General features: G+C 39.7%; 3 protein-coding genes across 4 annotated transcripts in view; 1 reads left to right on the forward strand and 2 right to left on the reverse strand.

Moving 5' to 3' along the window:
- Positions 1 to 546: 546 nt before the first annotated feature.
- LOC140786495 (transcription factor BIM2-like) lies at positions 547 to 5735 on the reverse strand. The gene is made up of 12 exons (XM_073134975.1): positions 5121 to 5735; positions 4947 to 5033; positions 4415 to 4732; positions 3697 to 3748; positions 3495 to 3619; positions 3240 to 3351; positions 2828 to 2897; positions 2649 to 2735; positions 2300 to 2513; positions 2051 to 2195; positions 1232 to 1370; positions 547 to 888 (listed from the first exon to the last, which is right to left on the reverse strand). The coding sequence occupies exons 1-12, from the start codon at positions 5131 to 5133 to the stop codon at positions 790 to 792; spliced, it is 1461 nt and encodes a 486-aa protein (XP_072991076.1). The 5' UTR covers positions 5134 to 5735; the 3' UTR covers positions 547 to 789.
- A 1740-nt stretch (positions 5736 to 7475) lies between these two features.
- On the reverse strand, positions 7476 to 9263 carry LOC140787172 (uncharacterized). Its single transcript, XM_073135958.1, has 5 exons — positions 9124 to 9263; positions 8997 to 9052; positions 8756 to 8879; positions 8217 to 8278; positions 7476 to 8072 (listed from the first exon to the last, which is right to left on the reverse strand). The coding sequence occupies exons 1-5, from the start codon at positions 9206 to 9208 to the stop codon at positions 7830 to 7832; spliced, it is 570 nt and encodes a 189-aa protein (XP_072992059.1). The 5' UTR covers positions 9209 to 9263; the 3' UTR covers positions 7476 to 7829.
- A 3749-nt stretch (positions 9264 to 13012) lies between these two features.
- The window catches only part of LOC140786477 (uncharacterized), a 35207-nt gene continuing 30772 nt past the window's right edge, over positions 13013 to 17447 (forward strand). The window contains exons 1-4 of one of the 2 annotated variants that reach the window (XM_073134933.1): positions 13013 to 13173; positions 13271 to 13376; positions 14036 to 15090; positions 15868 to 16519. In XM_073134933.1, coding sequence (XP_072991034.1) covers positions 13290 to 13376; positions 14036 to 15090; positions 15868 to 16519 — 1794 coding nt within the window. In that variant the 5' untranslated portion in view covers positions 13013 to 13173; positions 13271 to 13289. The remainder of the gene's footprint in view (positions 13174 to 13270; positions 13377 to 14035; positions 15091 to 15867; positions 16520 to 17447) is intronic. The other variant, XM_073134934.1, reaches the window with a different exon arrangement.

Consider the following 17447-nt stretch of genomic DNA (forward strand, 5'->3'; position numbering starts at 1 on the left):
TAACCTCATTTTAAAATATAAATATTATTTATTAAAATTACATCTTATATTACACACACTAACTTAATTACTAATTTACCGTTAATATATATTACATTAACATAATTTATATCATATTAAAAAGTATTCATAGTAATTTTATAAAAAAATATATAATAATTTTTTGTTATTTTTTTCACTTTATATCGTATTAAAGATAATTATTACACTTATTTAAAAATATAAGTGAATGTAAAAATAATTATTTTTAAAATAATAATAATAAATATTTATTTTAGAAATAATTTAATTACTGAAATAAACGAGTGAGTAGTATTTTCGCTCTTTTTAATATATTAGCAAGCAAAATTGTTGATTTTATGTAAGGAAAGGATAACAGAAAAATAGAGTTCTTTAGCAGAGAAAAAGGTAAACATCTTATTATAATGGAAACCTGTAAAGTTAATAGCATCCTATAAAGAAAGAACAACGTGAAAGAATATCTAATCATGGAGTAATTGTAAGTATGTCTTAGATCAATGTACATATAAGTAAAACGAGAGGGAATTACCAGAAGTCAATTGGCGTTTGGAAACATCTGTTATAAATAGAGTTACTATTGCAAAGAAGCCATAAACTTCTAACAGTACCGGAAGCCGGTGGAGAAAGACAGCTTCACAGCTTTTTTGAGAACACAAAAATTAGAACACAAATGAAAGAATAGCCAACAGATGTAGTCCGTGAGGGTACAATCATGTCTGACTGAATGCACTGTACACAAGCATGTTGGAAGTCCAAGGGAAGGTAGAACTATCTGTTATCTGATTTGCGTCTCTTTGGCACTTGTGGAGATTGCTCGCCGCCGGAGTGTCCTACTGCTTGATTAGTAGAGCCAGGAATTTTGCAATCCTGCAAACAGAAGGGTGACAAAACAAATTAAATCAAGGGAGGACTTGGTGTAATTAATTAATGGATACCAAATTTCAAAGAGCAACTGATGCTACCTAACTTCTCTCATTAAAATAAATAAAAAAGAGTATGCAGATGCATTGGATGAAAACAAGATGCCTTATATCTTTAACTCACAATAAATCTGCAAGTCCTAACTGTAAGCATGAAGTTAGGGCGTTGACTATTACCAAGAAAACAATAACATTAATATGAAGCAGATTTGGTTATTTCACGAGTCTATGAAATTTTAATTTTATGTACTGAAGTTGGACTCAGAATGAATCAATGAAGTGGCTTGTACCTTGGGAATGCAAGTTGCGGCAGTGGCAGAACAACTCTTACTATTTGCTCGTTTTCCCAGATTGATCTGCACGGACATACTGGCTCGAGATAGATCTACACCGGAGCTCCTTAAGGCCACAGTCAGTGTGGTCAACAGCCTATGCACGTTCATGAGGGAAGGAAAATGCACTAGTATCATGGCATTTCTTATGAAAATTGAACTCAAGAAAAAAAATTATTTTGCAAAAAGTGTAGGACTACTCAACCAGATCAAACATTGAAGTTGAAGATTGTTTAAATGCTGGAAAGTTGAAATGGTACTCTCCAGAAGAATGCATAAACATGATTAAACCATTGACTGCCAATCTTGGATGAGTTAAGGTAAATTATTTGAAAGAGAATTATATCACTAGTAATTTAGTCGAAGCACCACACAGATTTTTTTTTTCCAGAAAATGTCAGGTATTGTTAAAGATTTAGAGAAACCTCTGAAATCTGTTTCTTACTTGAAGCAGTCACGCGTGGTAAATTAAAATATTTATGGAAGTAAATATTAGTAAGCATGATACAAGTCCAGAGGACAACACATTTAACTTCTTAATGATGGTCAAACCAACAGAATTTTAATAGCAGGAAGCTAGTTCAAACATCATAATGTTGCCAAATATGCATAGGGAAGACATAATATACAGGAACTATCATATTCGATTCCTAGTGCATGCATAATACAAACACAAAAGCAACAAAAGGAAGCATAGGTAGAAGTATAAAATAGATGGGTCATGATAAACAAACGATGACCAACTGAAAAGAACCAGTTAATTCTTTAAAAACGTACTCTTGGGAGTATGAACTGGACAAGCTTATTGTGCCGTCATCTATTGTCAGCTCTCCTTGTTCTTTCAAAATTTTGCTGCTAATGGTACAATCAGTGACACTAGACGGTCTCAACCATTGGGCTTGGGGCTGAGGTGTGATGACATCTGCATTGGAAAGAAACATCTGCCATGACTGAATAACAATGCTTCCCCTTCCAACAGATGAAATAAAATTGGCTACAAAATAACAAATGCACCAACCGCCTTACTTGCAAAATTTGGAGGAGGTTCCAGTGCTCTGTAAGAGACACCATTCAGCAGGTCAGTTTCTGTCAGACTATGTGCACCTGAGACAACTGCAGGTGTAGACGGAATGCGATTGTCATGTAACCTCCCAGAAAACAGACATCGAGGTGGAGCAGAGACAGCTTTTATGACTCGTGAAGGGTCAGAAATATCACCTCCCATGGATTGACTATTTTTCTGTGGCAAGAATAAAGTAATCTGAGGATGCTTCCCAAAAGACTCAAACAAATCAGATTACCGAACATTATTCCCAAGGACAAAACATGCACTAAAAACATTATTCCCCAACTTCAAGGGTTCAACAATCATTACCCATGGTGTTAACTTAGCATTATCTTGATTCCTTCCTGACGCGTGCTTTGGTACCTTCTCTTGCAAAAACCGGATGTATTCAATGACCTGCACCAACAGAGCGACCCAGACAGGCCTGTATTTACAGAAGTCAACAGAAATGATATAGTGCGAAGGAAAATGAAGTGAAAGAGTACTACCTCAAGAAGAAAAGAAGCTTTATCTCTCTTCTGGTCACTATGTGGTATAAGTTCTCTAAGTATCTGAAATCTGCAAGATGGATCAATAAATCATTTTCAGTGAACTTGGTCAAAGTTGGCGCTAGTTAGTACAGAGCATTTAAAATCAAAAAGAAAGTACAGAGCATTATTTGCTTTGTGAATCATTATGCTTTCCATCAACACTTCTGCTAAGTCCCATTCCTCTATTGTTGGAATGAATTAGGCCCAACCTTGCCTACTACTACTCTGAGACAAGTTACTCATTCCTTTATATAGTGTCATTAAACAATTCGGGACTCTATAATTCAATTTATATGGTGGTCTACAAGAACAGTGACAAAGGAGATCCCATTTTAGCTTTCGAACTGTGCAGTAGGTCGACCTACCCTACCTGTCATTGATTTTGCTTCTCCTCCTCTGCTCGGTGGCCGAATGCTTCGATCTTGGGGTGTTGGGCCTCTGATCTGAGCCGCTGACTGTCCCATCTATTTTATTGGTTAACTCTGCTAAAGGGAAAAAGATAAAAGAACCTTGAATGCAATTATTGGTCTCAAAAGCTTAATCTGTTAAGTAACGAACCAACAATAAACTTCTTTCTCCAATATATTCAAACAGATAAAAAGGAACGGGAAAGAAAAGATCGAACCTTTATGTGAAGAAGAGGGGGCCTCCTTCCCGGCGAAATCTTCTTCTTCCTCGTCATCGTCGTCGTCAAACCCCCTGCTTGATCTAGAAGGTGTCTCCATGAGTCTCTTCCTCTCTGGATGATGCCTGCGTCAGGAATTACAACTCTAAGAGACACTAAAGAAATTTGCTGGAAATCAAAGGAGGAAAAGGAGGAGATGAACCTGGAGCGGGAGGAGAGGGATCCCAAGGCCGCGAACGGGGATTGCCACTGCCCTGCGCGAGAAGATAATTAAAAGGAATTCCTGGGTGGTTGGGTAGTTTATTTAAATCCATTCCCTCTTTCACGGATCCTTCGTACGCAGAACCCATGACCAACAGAGGATGGCTAAGGCCTCGTGACGTCAGGTACAATCACGTTCGGGTGGGCTCCCCATGGTGTTGCGTTAGTGACTTAGTGAGCCAAGAGTCCCAAGAACCAAGACGAGGAGTTTGCGATCACTACCCACACGGAAGACGCTTATCGGGACAATAAGCTCATATTCTACCGATAAAAAGTAGAAATAATCTAACTAGGTTCTTTTTATAAGAACTATGTTTGAGAAGATTTTTTTTTTTTAATCAAAAGCAACCTATGTTATATAAACTCTAGATAATATCTATATTTGACCCCAATATTTTACTTTAAATACATCAACAATATTTTTTATTTTTAAAAATAAAACTATAATATCTGAAATATTCTTTATTTGATTTTATTAAAATCTGCTTCTCTTTTAATTTGTATCCTAATCTTAAAAATTAAGCTCATTTTATATCTATAATAAATTTAACTTATTTATACGATAACTATCCGTTGGAAAAAATTAACATCAAGATGTTTTGACTCTTTTTAATGCACAATCATCTGGCTGGGAGTGTTCATCATTGATGAAACATTACCTTGAGATCTGGAATCCGTTGCCGAAGGGTTACCGTTACCCCGCAGCATAAAAGGGACGCCACCGTAAGGGACGAAGCTCCCGTTCGCGGACTCGGGTTTGCTTTCCGCATCGAACCCAACAACTGCGCGACACGCGCCCCGCTCCGGCTTAACCGCCCCCCTTGATCCGCGATTGTCCACGTGGCCCATGGCGCCCGGTAGCGCACGATCCGCCGTCCAAGCTATGGGGCCCGCGGCAGCGACGGCCCATGCCGCTCCCCTGTCCTTCTCGGCCTTCTCCAGCGGCCGCAGGAAGTCGTGCGTCTCCAGAGAGAAGCCTGCGATTCAAAACAGACGGTCGAGATCAGCCGATGCATCGAGGAATCGACGGCGACGGTGGGGCGCGCAGCTTAATGCACGTGATTTCCAAAAGTAACCGAGATTACGCATCAGGAGGAAGAGAGGGAGGAAAAAAGAAGATAGATAGCCTAGATAATAAACCGATCGAGATATAGTCCACGGATTGCAGAGCAATCTAGTTAGGATTAAAACCTCGGGAAGGCGGCGGTCTTGGATCTTGTTGCTGGAAGGATGAATCCTTGGGGTAGAGCGAAAGGAAATCGTGAGGCGCTTCCTGTCCTGCGAGTTAATCCAGCTCACATATCAAACTAATTATAATTCACGATGAAACAATTCACGACTCCTAAGTACTAACAATACACGTACCTTGGAGCTCCATCTTTACAAGTTCGAACGCTTCCTTCTGCCAGAATTACTCTAATAATCCACTCAATTCCGAAGAATTCACGAAGACCTCACCACCGGCAGATCGAAGCTAAACCGTGAGAGAGATCGCAATACAGAAACGGATCTACACCTGGATCCGACTTGAGAAAGATCGAGAAGGAATCCGAGATCGATCGTCTCCGCGATCTCCAATGAAAAGAATAGATCGAGCTCTAGAGAGCGCGGAAGAGAGGAGCGGAGGAGAAATTTTAGTTGGAGTTTTAAAGGCGAAAGGGCGACCAGAGAATAATAAGAGATCGAGGTTTTTATCTCTCCAAACTACGGCGCCCATTTTTTGCCTCTTTACTTGACGGCGTAACCATGAAATTAACGGCCGTAACACCATCGTCTATTGTCCTCTTCCGACAACCATCCCTTCGCCGACTCAATCGCCGAGGAGGCCAGGAACTCAGAGCCGTCCGATTAGCGACGCGAGGATGGGACCGATCACGTGCCGTACGGTGAGTTGACTACGGTTGATAGTTGGAGGAGAGTAACAGCTAGCGTTGGAATAAAAAGAAAGCAAGGGAGAGATGATTAGCCCTAATCCCGATTAAAAAGTTCGTTAGGGGATAATAAGAAGGGAAGCAGTACTCCACGTGATGGTGGGGCCCTCTCCCTCCACACCTCTTCACATGACCCGATGACCGTAGACCGTAGAGAGAGAGAGAGAGAGGCCCTCCCCTCACCCGTGCTCATGCTCTGTGAGATCCCCCCCCTCACCCATGCTATGGATTTAAGCACTTATTATAAACACCAATTTTTGCCTACAAAATTAATATAGATTATGCCATGTGCTCGTTTGCTTTATTCTATTTATTTGTGGTTTCTAGTTTATTATCTATTTTTTTAGAGAGTTAATTTATATATCTTACGAGCTCTTTATCAATTAAAAAACTAATCTCTTTAATTATAAAATATGCTTCTTTCCTTTACACACAAAAAGCAAGGCCTCCCTCCACACTTGCCATGTAGATATGGAACAAGCTTGAGGCAAACTTAGACACTATCATATCATCAACACAATATCGATCAACTCATGTAACTATATGTACCCCTTAATTGCCCGTTGCCCGTTGCCCGTTGCCCGTTGCCCAAGCATGCATGCACGAACCAAATGAACCCCCACGTTGTGACAAAGGCTCGTGAGGGTAGGAGATATGGAACGACTTCCGAGAAGCTTAGGAAACCGAGCTAGGGAGAAGAGTGTCCTGCGAAAGTTTGGCAAGGGTGGCCACGTGAGCTGTGTGACTCAGCGCATGCACGTGCAAACAGTGCAGGAGACCATGTCACCATCTGAGACCAGAGACCAGAGACCAGACAGTACGTACGTAGGATAGATGCATGGTTCACATATAAGTGCCCTTCCTTTCACTGCTCTATTGTTAATCAGTATATATCTAGATTTAACTAAAATCTGAGCATGGTGCTAAGTCTTACCGACCATTAATTAACAATCATAAGTGCACATGACTACTCCCATAGTTAGTTAGTCCAAAATGTTTCCATCATCTGCTCAACAAAAATCAATTTCTAATAAAGTTCGATTCATATTTAATAGAAAGGGAGACAAAAAGGTAGTGGAGAGGAAGGATATGAAGATACCAACAAACTCACCACATTCATGCAGACAAGTATTAAATAAAGCTTGCTCTTGATTAGGAGTCCCTTGTACTCATTATGCAATCAGTTTAGGGATCAGTAAACAACCATTAATTCCTATCGTCGCCTCCCAGTGTGAACGCGTAGCGCTAGCTAATCTCTTCACCTCGCCGCGAGTGATTAAGATTACTCTCAAGAAGAAAAATAATAATAATAAAAGCCGTCACGTGAGGGGGGCACACCACCGCACGCGCCTAAAAAGCGACAGGTCGTTGAGCACATGCTTTCCGTTTAGCTGTCCCTCGCTGGCCCCCACGTGCCGAGCCGGCCGTTTACCGTCCCCCGCTTTAGACGGCGCTCCGTTATAGGCCGACGGCGCCGCGAGATGCGCAGCTCGTCATCCAGTCATTGTACTAGGCCGGGCCGGGCCGGGCCCAATCCCTCACATACATCAACGATGCTAATAAGATCGTAACCCATATGAAGTCATCCGAGCTTCTTAGCCCACGGGCCTTGTAAAAGCTTTTCTACCTCTACATGTTCATAGGGAAGATAAGCCTATCTGTGCTTCACGCAATCGCCCATTTCTTGAAGAATGGAAGCATGAGAAAGAGAAAGATAACATCGCAGCAGACTCAAGCATTGAAGACACTAAGAAGAAGAACCATTCTCGAAGCAATAGTCTCTCTTTAATTGGTAGATTTTATCTGATTAACATAGAAGAACTGATGTTGCCCAAAAACAACAAGACAAAAAAAAAAAAAACACCTAATATTTGCAAGTCTAAAGCTGAAGGTTAGTTATTACAAGTCTCAAGCACAGCAGGTTCAAAACTGCCCATTCTTAGTGATTCTTATATTAATCCTGACCAAGATATATATGTATATATATGGGCTATGCTGGCTTGGAGGCATTAACACCTCTCCTAATACCTTATTGATCGACTAAAAGAACAACACCACCATAAATCCTATAAGCAAACAAAAAACAAAAAAAAAACAAAGAGGTGGTATCTAATATATGTATATATATTCTAGAACTATATAGCTAGGGTTCGTCGTCGAAATCGTGTAGGGGTACGTCATTGTTGATCGGCGGGCGACGGCGTGCCTTTGCATGGTAGTCCTTGCTCATCATGTTGAACATATCGGTAGCTTCATCTATGTACTTATGTGGGTTAATTCTCTCAAATGGACCCTGGGATGAGGTGGTTGCATGATAGGTTTGCAAGTCTGCCCTACTTGGGTGTTTAGGTATTGTACTTGACTTCAATTTGGTGGTCTTGGAATCCTGAACCAGGAAAAATGAAATAAGTGAGTAGTGTATGATACCAGAAGTATACTTCTAGTTAAGTAGCTCTTCAAATGTTAATTGCAGAATAAATGGATTCTACTGTGTGGATAAGAAAGAACAAGGTAGGGAGATCAGAAAGACCTTTCCATCCATCTTTTTACTTGGTGAATCTTCTGGCTTCTTTAAAGTGTTACTGGCCTTTCCTGCATCCAGAAAACAAATTAAGCTATCTCCTTTCTGGCATCACACATTGCTATCTGTCATGGTATAGAAACTTCACAATCCCAAATTCTCAAACTTTTCAATTTAGAGAAGATAGAAGAGAAGAGAAGCTGTACATCACATATAAACTGCAAGATTAATTCCATGGAAAATGTAGTAAAAGATTCCTTTAAACATTAAAGAGAACTCCATACAAGTACACTATGAGGGTTTACTTTCTCTCTCCTATTGTTAGTAAACAAAAAAGATAGCCTAACTCTATGAGTAAGTAGCCTGAGAGCCCTTTTTTTTCCCTTAGTTGTTCTTTGGGGGATGAGTCTTGGGGAGATGGTAATCTGAACTGAAAGGTATAAAAACAAGTTTGACCCTGGAAAGGAGTCTTTTACCACTCAACCCACCCACTAAATTCAACTCTCCTCTCCCTCCATAGCCATTTTTTCTAACAGAAGAGTTTGCACCTGTGTTGATTGAGCCTTTCACTTCCGTGGCTTCATCTTTCTCCACATTCACTGCACTCATCTTCCTCCCTCCCAGCAATCTCCTCCTGGTTGTGGCAACAACGGCGGCCTCCTCGCGAAGTCCCTGCGAACAATTTCATCTCAAAAAAAAAAAAAAAAAAGAAAGAAAGAAAACTACTTCCACCTTATAAAATGAAAGCTTATAACTTAACTAGAAAGGTTTCTGTTAAAATAGACAAACCAGGTTCATCACGCCGACAATCGACTGATCGTGATTCTTCGATGCTACACCGACCACTGCAGCAAAAGAGTGTTAGCTTTTATTCTTTTCCTTCATGCCAAGTAAAGATTGAAGCAGAGAAACTCACCGTGGTTGGCATTTGCAATAGAGAGCAAAAGCCCAAGAAGAAGAAGAAGAAGACGACGACGACTTGTGCACCCTACGAACCCCATGACCTTTCTCTAACTCCTAACCTTTAGGTATGCCAGTTCCAAAAGCAGCAGAAGAAAGGGAAGAGAGGAAGAGAGGAGGGGAGAAGTAGCTAGGCTAATATAAAGGATTCAACCCAAACTCTAACAAGTCAAAGCTAGGATTCCAACTGTCCTTGTTATCATTTTTAACCAGCCCTCGTCACTATTTTCAATGCCTTGCTCCTGTTTGGCACTTGGAAATACTCAAACCCCATGAGGCAAAGTTCAAAGTACACACACACACACACACACACACAGGTTGAATGTGGTCCTTTGGATGTGATTTAAATCGTAAAATGGCGTGGAATGGAAGATACGTTTGTTTCGGGCCTGTCTGCCCCCCATGCATGCAACGAGGAGGAGAGGAGTTGGAAGTTAGTGGCCATGGCTTTTGCCAACCCACCAAGCCTAGGGCTTTGTGGCTACCCTTCATTAAACTTTTAATGGACCCAACTCCCCAAATGTGCACATCTTTAGGGCCGGCTTCTTCTTTTTGTTCATGCCGCTGGCCATTTGGGTTTTAAATAACATCACCCAACTTGCCCTTTGTTCATACAGTAGCCTGCTGTAAGTGTGAAGGGAGGAAGTGCATGCACACTGTTATAATTACTTATAAACACTTTAATCCATATTTGATCCAAATGGCTTGATTCCCCCGACTGGATTTCACCAGTAAACTTCTGAAAAGAAAATTTGACATTTGTCAGCGTAACCATTTGTTTAGTTGGAGAGAGTTTGATATAATACTAGATTCTGTCACTGTGATAAACTAGTATATAGCAAGTTGCAGCTAGAGTGAGATTAACAGTGCTGATAGTAAAACTAAAATTTGTTCCCATTCATCAAGAGGGTCAGATTTTGTCGGTAAACATATGCCGCGCCCCATGTTTTGAATCCATCGCACTATCAAGATGACACATTTAACATGAATTGGGTGCACTATTTGTTGAGAGACAGGAGAGTTACACTGCGAGTGAAAATAGAGTTCCACATGAACTTTATATAAATCATTTTGTTTTGTTTTTTCTTCTATTTTTAATGTGAGATTAAACTTTCACATTTGATACTAAATGTGAGTCTAATATCAACCGCTCCCCTCGAGTCTAAATTATCATTATTAACTATCTCTTGTGTCTAATTTCTCTTCTGATCATCTATTGCTCTCTATAGTATGATTGTTTAATGCCATCGATAACTCTTTATGAGTCACTGCAAATTGACTCATCCGAGTTAAATTCCATGTATCGAGTGCAATCAAACTGACCTTTTATGCTCGAGCCCAATCTCAAGATTTTAACTTTCAAAAGTTGAATCACATACGAACGACTGTCATGTTACCATTACTTATATCCACGAGAGTCCACATATCCATTAGAGCCATAAAATTAGTCACACTAAATTACTTCAAAGTAGTTTAAAATTATTGAACCATCAACTTTAATATCACCTATTCTAAGTGAAACAAGATTTTGACCCAAATCTTAGAATCCAGCTTAAACTCTAAAACTTAAACTATTAAATAGTTCCAGGCTCAAACACCTCTCTACTTTTTCTCCGTTTTTAACGTGGGGGCTGGACTCTAATATTATTTACCAAAATCAATAAAAAAGAAAGATAACGTGAACTTTATGCTACTGATTTGGAGATATAAAAAAAAGAAAAGAAAATTGCCAAGGCTAGCATGTAACGCCTAGCTAGAATTATATAGGTCCTAAGAGATCATTAATAGGACTTAATACTTTTAACCCTCTAGAAATATTCTCAAAGGGATTGATGCTTTCCGTTTGAAGCGGAGAATCTTGATCAGAGAGCAATTGTTCTTTTCCTTTGACTTGGGAAGTGAGACACACGCATTTATATATATAGCTTGGTCAAGTAGTATTTGTTCTCTCGATCTATCAGCACTAAAATAGAAGCATAAGTAGTACTAGTAGAGTTCTTATATATATATATATGTAGTTATATATAGTTATACTGCATATATTCCATCTTAATCATTACAAACTAATTAATCCAAGAATCAATCAAATGGAGTGCCCATTACCACATGAGATCATATATATAGAACTACCAAACCCTTAATCCCGATTAGCAATATTAAAATGGGCAATTAAGAGCAGTAAACATGATTAATTAGGGAAGAGCCCTGGCTTAGAACACGAGGGCGTGCTGCCCAACTCTCTACCAGTGGAAGCCTTTCGAGAATCGCGTCGCCTGTTCCACGAGTCGGTTCGAAAAGTTTAATCCCTATGTAGCGTATGATGATATGCCACGTGGCGACCATTTTGGTACCAACGATATTTATCAAGCTAATCGGGCCCAATTTTTTCAATTATTCGAGAGACGAAGGTTAGATTTAAATATAAACCAATTAAAGATCAATACGAAGACACTAAGCTTTACTAAGTTTTAGCCAACATATTAAGTTGATCAGCATAAATTTTAAGTTGTGTGTATTATTAAACTATTATTTTAAACTAAACTCTATTGAGACATTGGTCTAAGCCGTCGCACGACTGTGCTGCTGTATCACTCCTTAAAACTATTGCACCATTGAGTTATTAATTAAACTGAGCTATTAAATTAAGGCACAAAACTATAATTAATGAGAATTTAAGTTAATCATTCCTAAATATAGAGACACTTAAGTTCTACCAAGCTTTTAGTTGTCTAGTATCGGTACTGAATGATTTTTTTTATTTATCATTTAATGCTAGATATGGGCCGAATAAAAGGGTCAAACCTCTATAAATATAGAGGCATTTAGGCTCACGAAACTTTTAGCTGCCTAGTCTAAACTTCAAGCTATATGCGTTGCCAAATAATTACTCCGAACTAAACGCCGTCGAGACTTGCTCCAAGCCGTCGTGTCGCCGAGCTGCTACTTCAAGTTAACCACACTGGCGAGTTATTAATCGAATTGAGTCAAGCCACCAATAGTTTGAAGTTGAACCCATAAACTTCTTGTTCATGGAAAAGATACATACTAACTATACTAGAGTTGGTTGGTCTCAATTTTTTTTTTAATCATTCATGAGCCCGAAGGTTAGATATGAGTCGAACAAAGAGCCAACCCTTTCTAGATACAGAGGCACTAAGCTCTCACCGAGCTTTTAGCTGTCTAGTTGGTCTCGGTGCGGATCGATTAGAGTACCGGATCCGTGGCCTCGTTGCATGATAGACGGAGGATTCTTTGCAATGTCGGATGCATGAATATGTTGCGGTTGAGATATTTTCAGAAAGATAGGAGGACAATTTGGAGATTGCATGTGATCACACATCAAAAGGAATGCGTGCCTCTATTTATTTAATCCAGGAGAGTCCCCTCTCTCTCTCTGTATATATATATATATATATATATATATATATATATATACGTGCCACGTCAGTAGGACAGGTTGCATTCCGTACGGCTCGGGGTACGCGACCGAGGAGATGGACCAATAAACTAAGGTGTGGATCGAGTTGCCTGGCAGGCAGTAGGAACCAGCTCAAGGACCAATGAGAGCTTTGACTGTTAGTACAAAGGAAAGCACAAGCACCCAATGAGCTGGAGGTGGTATTTGTAAATTGCAAATATTACCGAAGACGAAGAGAAAAGGGGTGGGTGGATTTGCAAATGTGTCAATGCCACTACTTGGGCTTTGGATGGGCCTAAATTGGGCCCTCCGGATCGGACTGGCCCACAAGATAATGACGAGCGGCGCGTAGCGGTCGGATCGGCTCAAGCCCGGCCCATTTATTCCTCTACTATAAATTGAAGCTTATACCTCTCTTGTACCCTTTGCGGCCTCCTCGATATCCATTTGTGCCGGCGTGTTCATAGCTCCGCCTCTCTTCTCCGAGCTCCTCCTCCTCCTTTTCCATCCTCCATCCTCTCCCCTTCTCGAGTGAGATATGCTCTGCAACTGATGCCGCCCCGAAAGCCTAACCCTAGAAATATCCAGGTACCAAGAACCCCCGCGCTCGTCCTCCTCCTCCACCGCTTCCAAGAACTGGTTCTGATCGCTTCTTCTTTGTTCTTTTCCTATTTCTTTGCGACAGATTGATAGGCTCTTTTCGCATGGCACTCCAGCTCCATAGAAGGCTATTCTCCTCGAGCTGCTTGTGTAGAAGACTTTCTCACCCGCCCCGGCTTGTGCCAAACATGGTGCGGCTTCTTGATCTTTTCTTTTTCCTCTCTCATTTTTATTAGTCATTAGCATCAAGAAACGTGATCATCAGTAGTGAACATTGAGGGAAGGTGCTTTCTTACTTGTTACTCGCCTTCCGTGTTGTGCCTGTTTCTTGTTTGCATGTATTGTCTACCATCATAAACATACAATCTTGGTTGTTTTGATATTCTTTTAGGTAGTATTTAATTTCAAAATTTGGATCTTCTCATGCTTTCATATTTAATTCTTCTGGATGTTGTTGTAATTGCTCTTCAAGAAGCGGGATTATTAGTTTGATAGTCATGGATTGCAATTATTGTATTCTGTTTCTGGTCTGCTATATGAAAATTTTAGCTTATTCCTTGTTTGTTCTGTTGCCTATCATCAATCTTGGTAGATTTCTTACTCTTTTAGGTTAGATATCCGGACTCGGGATCTTCCTTTGGTTTCATTTATGGCTGGACCTTTTTAACTTATGTTTACATCCTTTGTTCTTTTGAATTTCTTGTCAGCTTCAGTTTAACGGACTGCAGGTTTATCTTTTACTTTTTTGGGTCATGCTTCCAAATTGGGATATCCTTTTGTTGCATTTATGGCTCCATCTGTTTTTACTCATTCACTTTTCCCCCCCATTCTTCTGGGTTTCCCTGTGCAGATTCAATATAAAGCAGTGCAGAATTTTCCATGCAGCTGCCTGCCGCATTTACCACTTGGCTGTGGTGAGAGGCATGGATTGCCTGTCCAACTTATAATAAAAAATAATTCACTTAGAACCGGAGAGGTAGGCACAGCTAGTAGGTTTGGTCCTCAATTTGTATGCGGGGGTCCCTCTCAGCATGCAAGAAATTTGCATACCCTTGCTTTTGGAATTTCTGGAACTGGTTTTAGTTCAAGATTGAATTTATTGGCTCATGAACTTGGTACTAGGAAATTATTTTCATCCAATTGTAAAAAGAAACTCCAGTTTATAGTGAAAGCAAAGAGCGCACATGATAACAAGGCCTTGGAAGGTACCAAGAGTGGAGATAGTAATGTTGCAGTTAAATTACCGCGTGGATCAAAGAAGAGAAAAGATTCATTGGTCACTTCAAATATTATTAATGGAGAGGTAAGTGTTGCACATACCAGTACCTCCAAAAGTGGCAAGGCTAAAACTAAAAAGACTGCTAGCAGCGTTGAGGATGCTGTAGAGAGTGAAGAGCAGGTTCTGTCTAATCTTAAAGAAAAGAAAGTTGTGGTCAGGAGTAATGGAAAAACTCGAGCAGCTAATGCTCCTGAAAAGAAGAATCAGAAGGTCACTAAAAAACAGGATGATGAACTATGTAAAGTTACCTCTGGATCTGAAGAGAAGGATAAGAGTTCAAGAAAATCTTCAAGGGCTAAGAAATCCAGTTCTAATAATGTGCCTCAGGAAGTGAAAATTAACAGTCAGATTTCTTCTAGTGGATGTGCAGAGGTTGGGATAAAGAATTTTAAACCTCTTTACCCTCCATCTGGTAAATCAGTTGTCGTGGTGGAGTCAGTCACAAAAGCAAAGGTTATCCAAAATTATCTCGGTGATTTATTTGAGGTTCTGCCTAGTTATGGCCACGTGAGGGACTTAGCCGGAAGGTCAAGGTCCGTAAGGCCTGATGATGACTTCAGTATGGTCTGGGAGGTGCCTGCTGCTGCCTGGACGCATCTAAAGAGCATTAAGGTAGCACTAAACGGGTATGCTTCTTTATGATTGTTTCTACGCAATATATTTAAATAAATAAATATTTTAATGTCAGTTACAATTTTCTTATATATACATGTATACATGTATGTGTAAAATATGTATCTATATATCGAGATGTACATACATATCTATAAGCTTCTATTCTAACAAGAGACACTACTGTCCTAGTTCACAGTAACATACTATCTTCAATCTCATGCTGAACAGTTCTTTATGTTGTCCATGATGCCAAAACATATTGCCAGTGATTAGTGAAGATATGCTTCAAATACACGGTTGGCAAGGGCCTGATAACTGTAGCAGATCAAATGATTCTTTGTAGCTTATTCTATGAAGCATTGAATTTTGTCGTGATTTAATATACCAAAGTGTACTTAAATTATGGTCCTGTAGTAGGAAATCAGCTGGTCTTATAAAGAATAAAATGTAATAAGTAAATAGTGATACGCAGAGTGATGCATCATATGATTGGCTGGCATTATTTAGTCAGCTACTCTAGACCAAACTTTGTAATTGAGCAGAGGATCCATAACAAGCAGCTAGGATCTTTGATAGCCAAGTATTTCTTTTCTATCTGTTTATCTGTCTTTCGTGCTCCTGTTGGGTCATGCAAGAAGTCCTTTGTTATGACAAACCTGTTTAGTTATAGACTTATAGTTATATCGGCACTTTATTTTTTCTCCATTGCAACAATTCTGTTGGAAACTTCTTTTAGTAGAACTATCTCTCTGATTCCTCCTCTCGTGTTAAAATTTTCAACTTTCCAGAGCAAAAAATTTGATACTTGCATCTGATCCCGATCGTGAAGGAGAAGCGATTGCTTGGCATATAACTGAGATGCTGCAACAACAAGATGCCTTAAATGGAAACATCGCCGTATCAAGGGTTGTATTTCATGAAATAACAGAATCTTCTATCAAAAATGCTTTGCAGGCCCCTCGGGATATAGATATGAACCTGGTTAATGCTTATCTTGCACGACGTGCCCTTGATTATTTGATTGGTTTTAGCATTTCACCACTTCTGTGGAGGAAGTTACCTGGTTGCCAGTCAGCTGGCCGAGTCCAATCTGCAGCTCTGGCTCTTATATGTGATAGGGAGTCGGAGATAGAACAATTCAAGCAACAAGAGTATTGGACTGTTGGGGTTGACTTTCGGATTGCCAGTTTAGATTCTTTGAGCAGCAGTTCTATTCCTTCGCATTTAACTCATTTTGATTCCAGAAAGTTGGATCAGCTTTCTATAGGCTCTCATGCAGAGGCGCAGGCTATCGAAGAGCAGATCTCTTCCTCACAATTTGAAGTAATAGATGTAAAAACAAGCAAAGCTCATAGGAATCCTCCTATGCCCTATATCACATCAACTCTTCAGCAGGATTCTGCAAACAAGCTGCATTTTACTGCTGCACATACAATGAAGGTTGGGTTCTTTCAATATTTACATCCATTATAGCATTCCTTTGATCTTTGTGCCATGGTACTATTTGCAATTTCTACAAGACTACAAGGAATACTGCTTTATATTCTTCTGCTTCTGCAGTTCAACAGAAATCCACTTTAGATGCCGTGATAGTTTTATTTTTACGGTAATATGCTACAAATTGTTGCTGCTGTTGATTTTGATTGGCATAAGTCCAATCTGTTTGCAGGCAGCAGTTTCTCTATGTCCTTTAGTGTGTTTCAATGTTCCATTTATCATTTTGTCTGATTGGTCTATAAACTAAGTTATACCGGAGTCTGATTTGAAAGTCCTTTTAGTGTATACAGAGTGGATGAGTCAAAAAAATTATTCAAGTGGAGCTTTTTTACACATTTTCAGGTTGATGTCATGATTACATAGTTAACTGCTGTCACCAATGGTACATTTGAGAAGGTACTGCATATTCTCTAGGCCATGAGATTTCTTTGTTTGAGATTTCGTTTCCCATCTGTCCATGTACCTTTCATAATCTTAAAAGGAACACAAATACGAAAGAGGAAAATATAGGCCTCCTTTATGTGTACAATGCACCATTTTGTATTTGGTCATTCTAATCTTTATCATATATTCTCTTTTTGAGATTTTATTTTCATAAGTTATACATTTCTTTGTATCCATTTAAAAACTTATCTACCTTAGGTTGTTCGTTTTAAAGTATGTTGTTACTTATTATCTATGACCAAGTTCTCAATTTCGATCGGTCTCGGTCCTTTCATGTCGGTTTCGGCCGTAACCTGATTTGTATCGAACCTATTTCGGTTGGATTGACCGAAATAACCCAATGCAGGTTAGTTAAATATATTAGATCCCATTTGGATCTGACCCAGGGAATCAATCTTTCCCCAACATTGTGTCCCTCTCCCAATAG

Source organism: Typha latifolia, chromosome 4 (assembly GCF_019914945.1).
Source record: "Typha latifolia isolate L0001 chromosome 4, TyphaL0001v2, whole genome shotgun sequence".
Taxonomy (NCBI): domain Eukaryota; kingdom Viridiplantae; phylum Streptophyta; class Magnoliopsida; order Poales; family Typhaceae; genus Typha; species Typha latifolia.

Excerpts from the sequence above, each read along its gene's own strand:
- LOC140786495 (XM_073134975.1), bottom strand. Across the intron at positions 3,749-4,414 it reads AACGGATTCCAGATCTCAAG|GGCAGTGGCAATCCCCGTTC; the intron begins GTAATGTTTCAT and ends CTTCTCGCGCAG. Across the intron at positions 889-1,231 it reads CCGCAACTTGCATTCCCAAG|GATTGCAAAATTCCTGGCTC; the intron begins GTACAAGCCACT and ends TTCTGTTTGCAG.
- LOC140787172 (XM_073135958.1), bottom strand. The coding sequence starts at position 9,208 with ATGGGGTTCGTAGGGTGCACAAGTCGTCGTCGTCTTCTTCTTCTTCTT. Across the intron at positions 9,053-9,123 it reads TATTGCAAATGCCAACCACG|TGGTCGGTGTAGCATCGAAG; the intron begins GTGAGTTTCTCT and ends CTTTTGCTGCAG. Across the intron at positions 8,279-8,755 it reads GAAAGGCTCAATCAACACAG|GAAAGGCCAGTAACACTTTA; the intron begins GTGCAAACTCTT and ends TTCTGGATGCAG.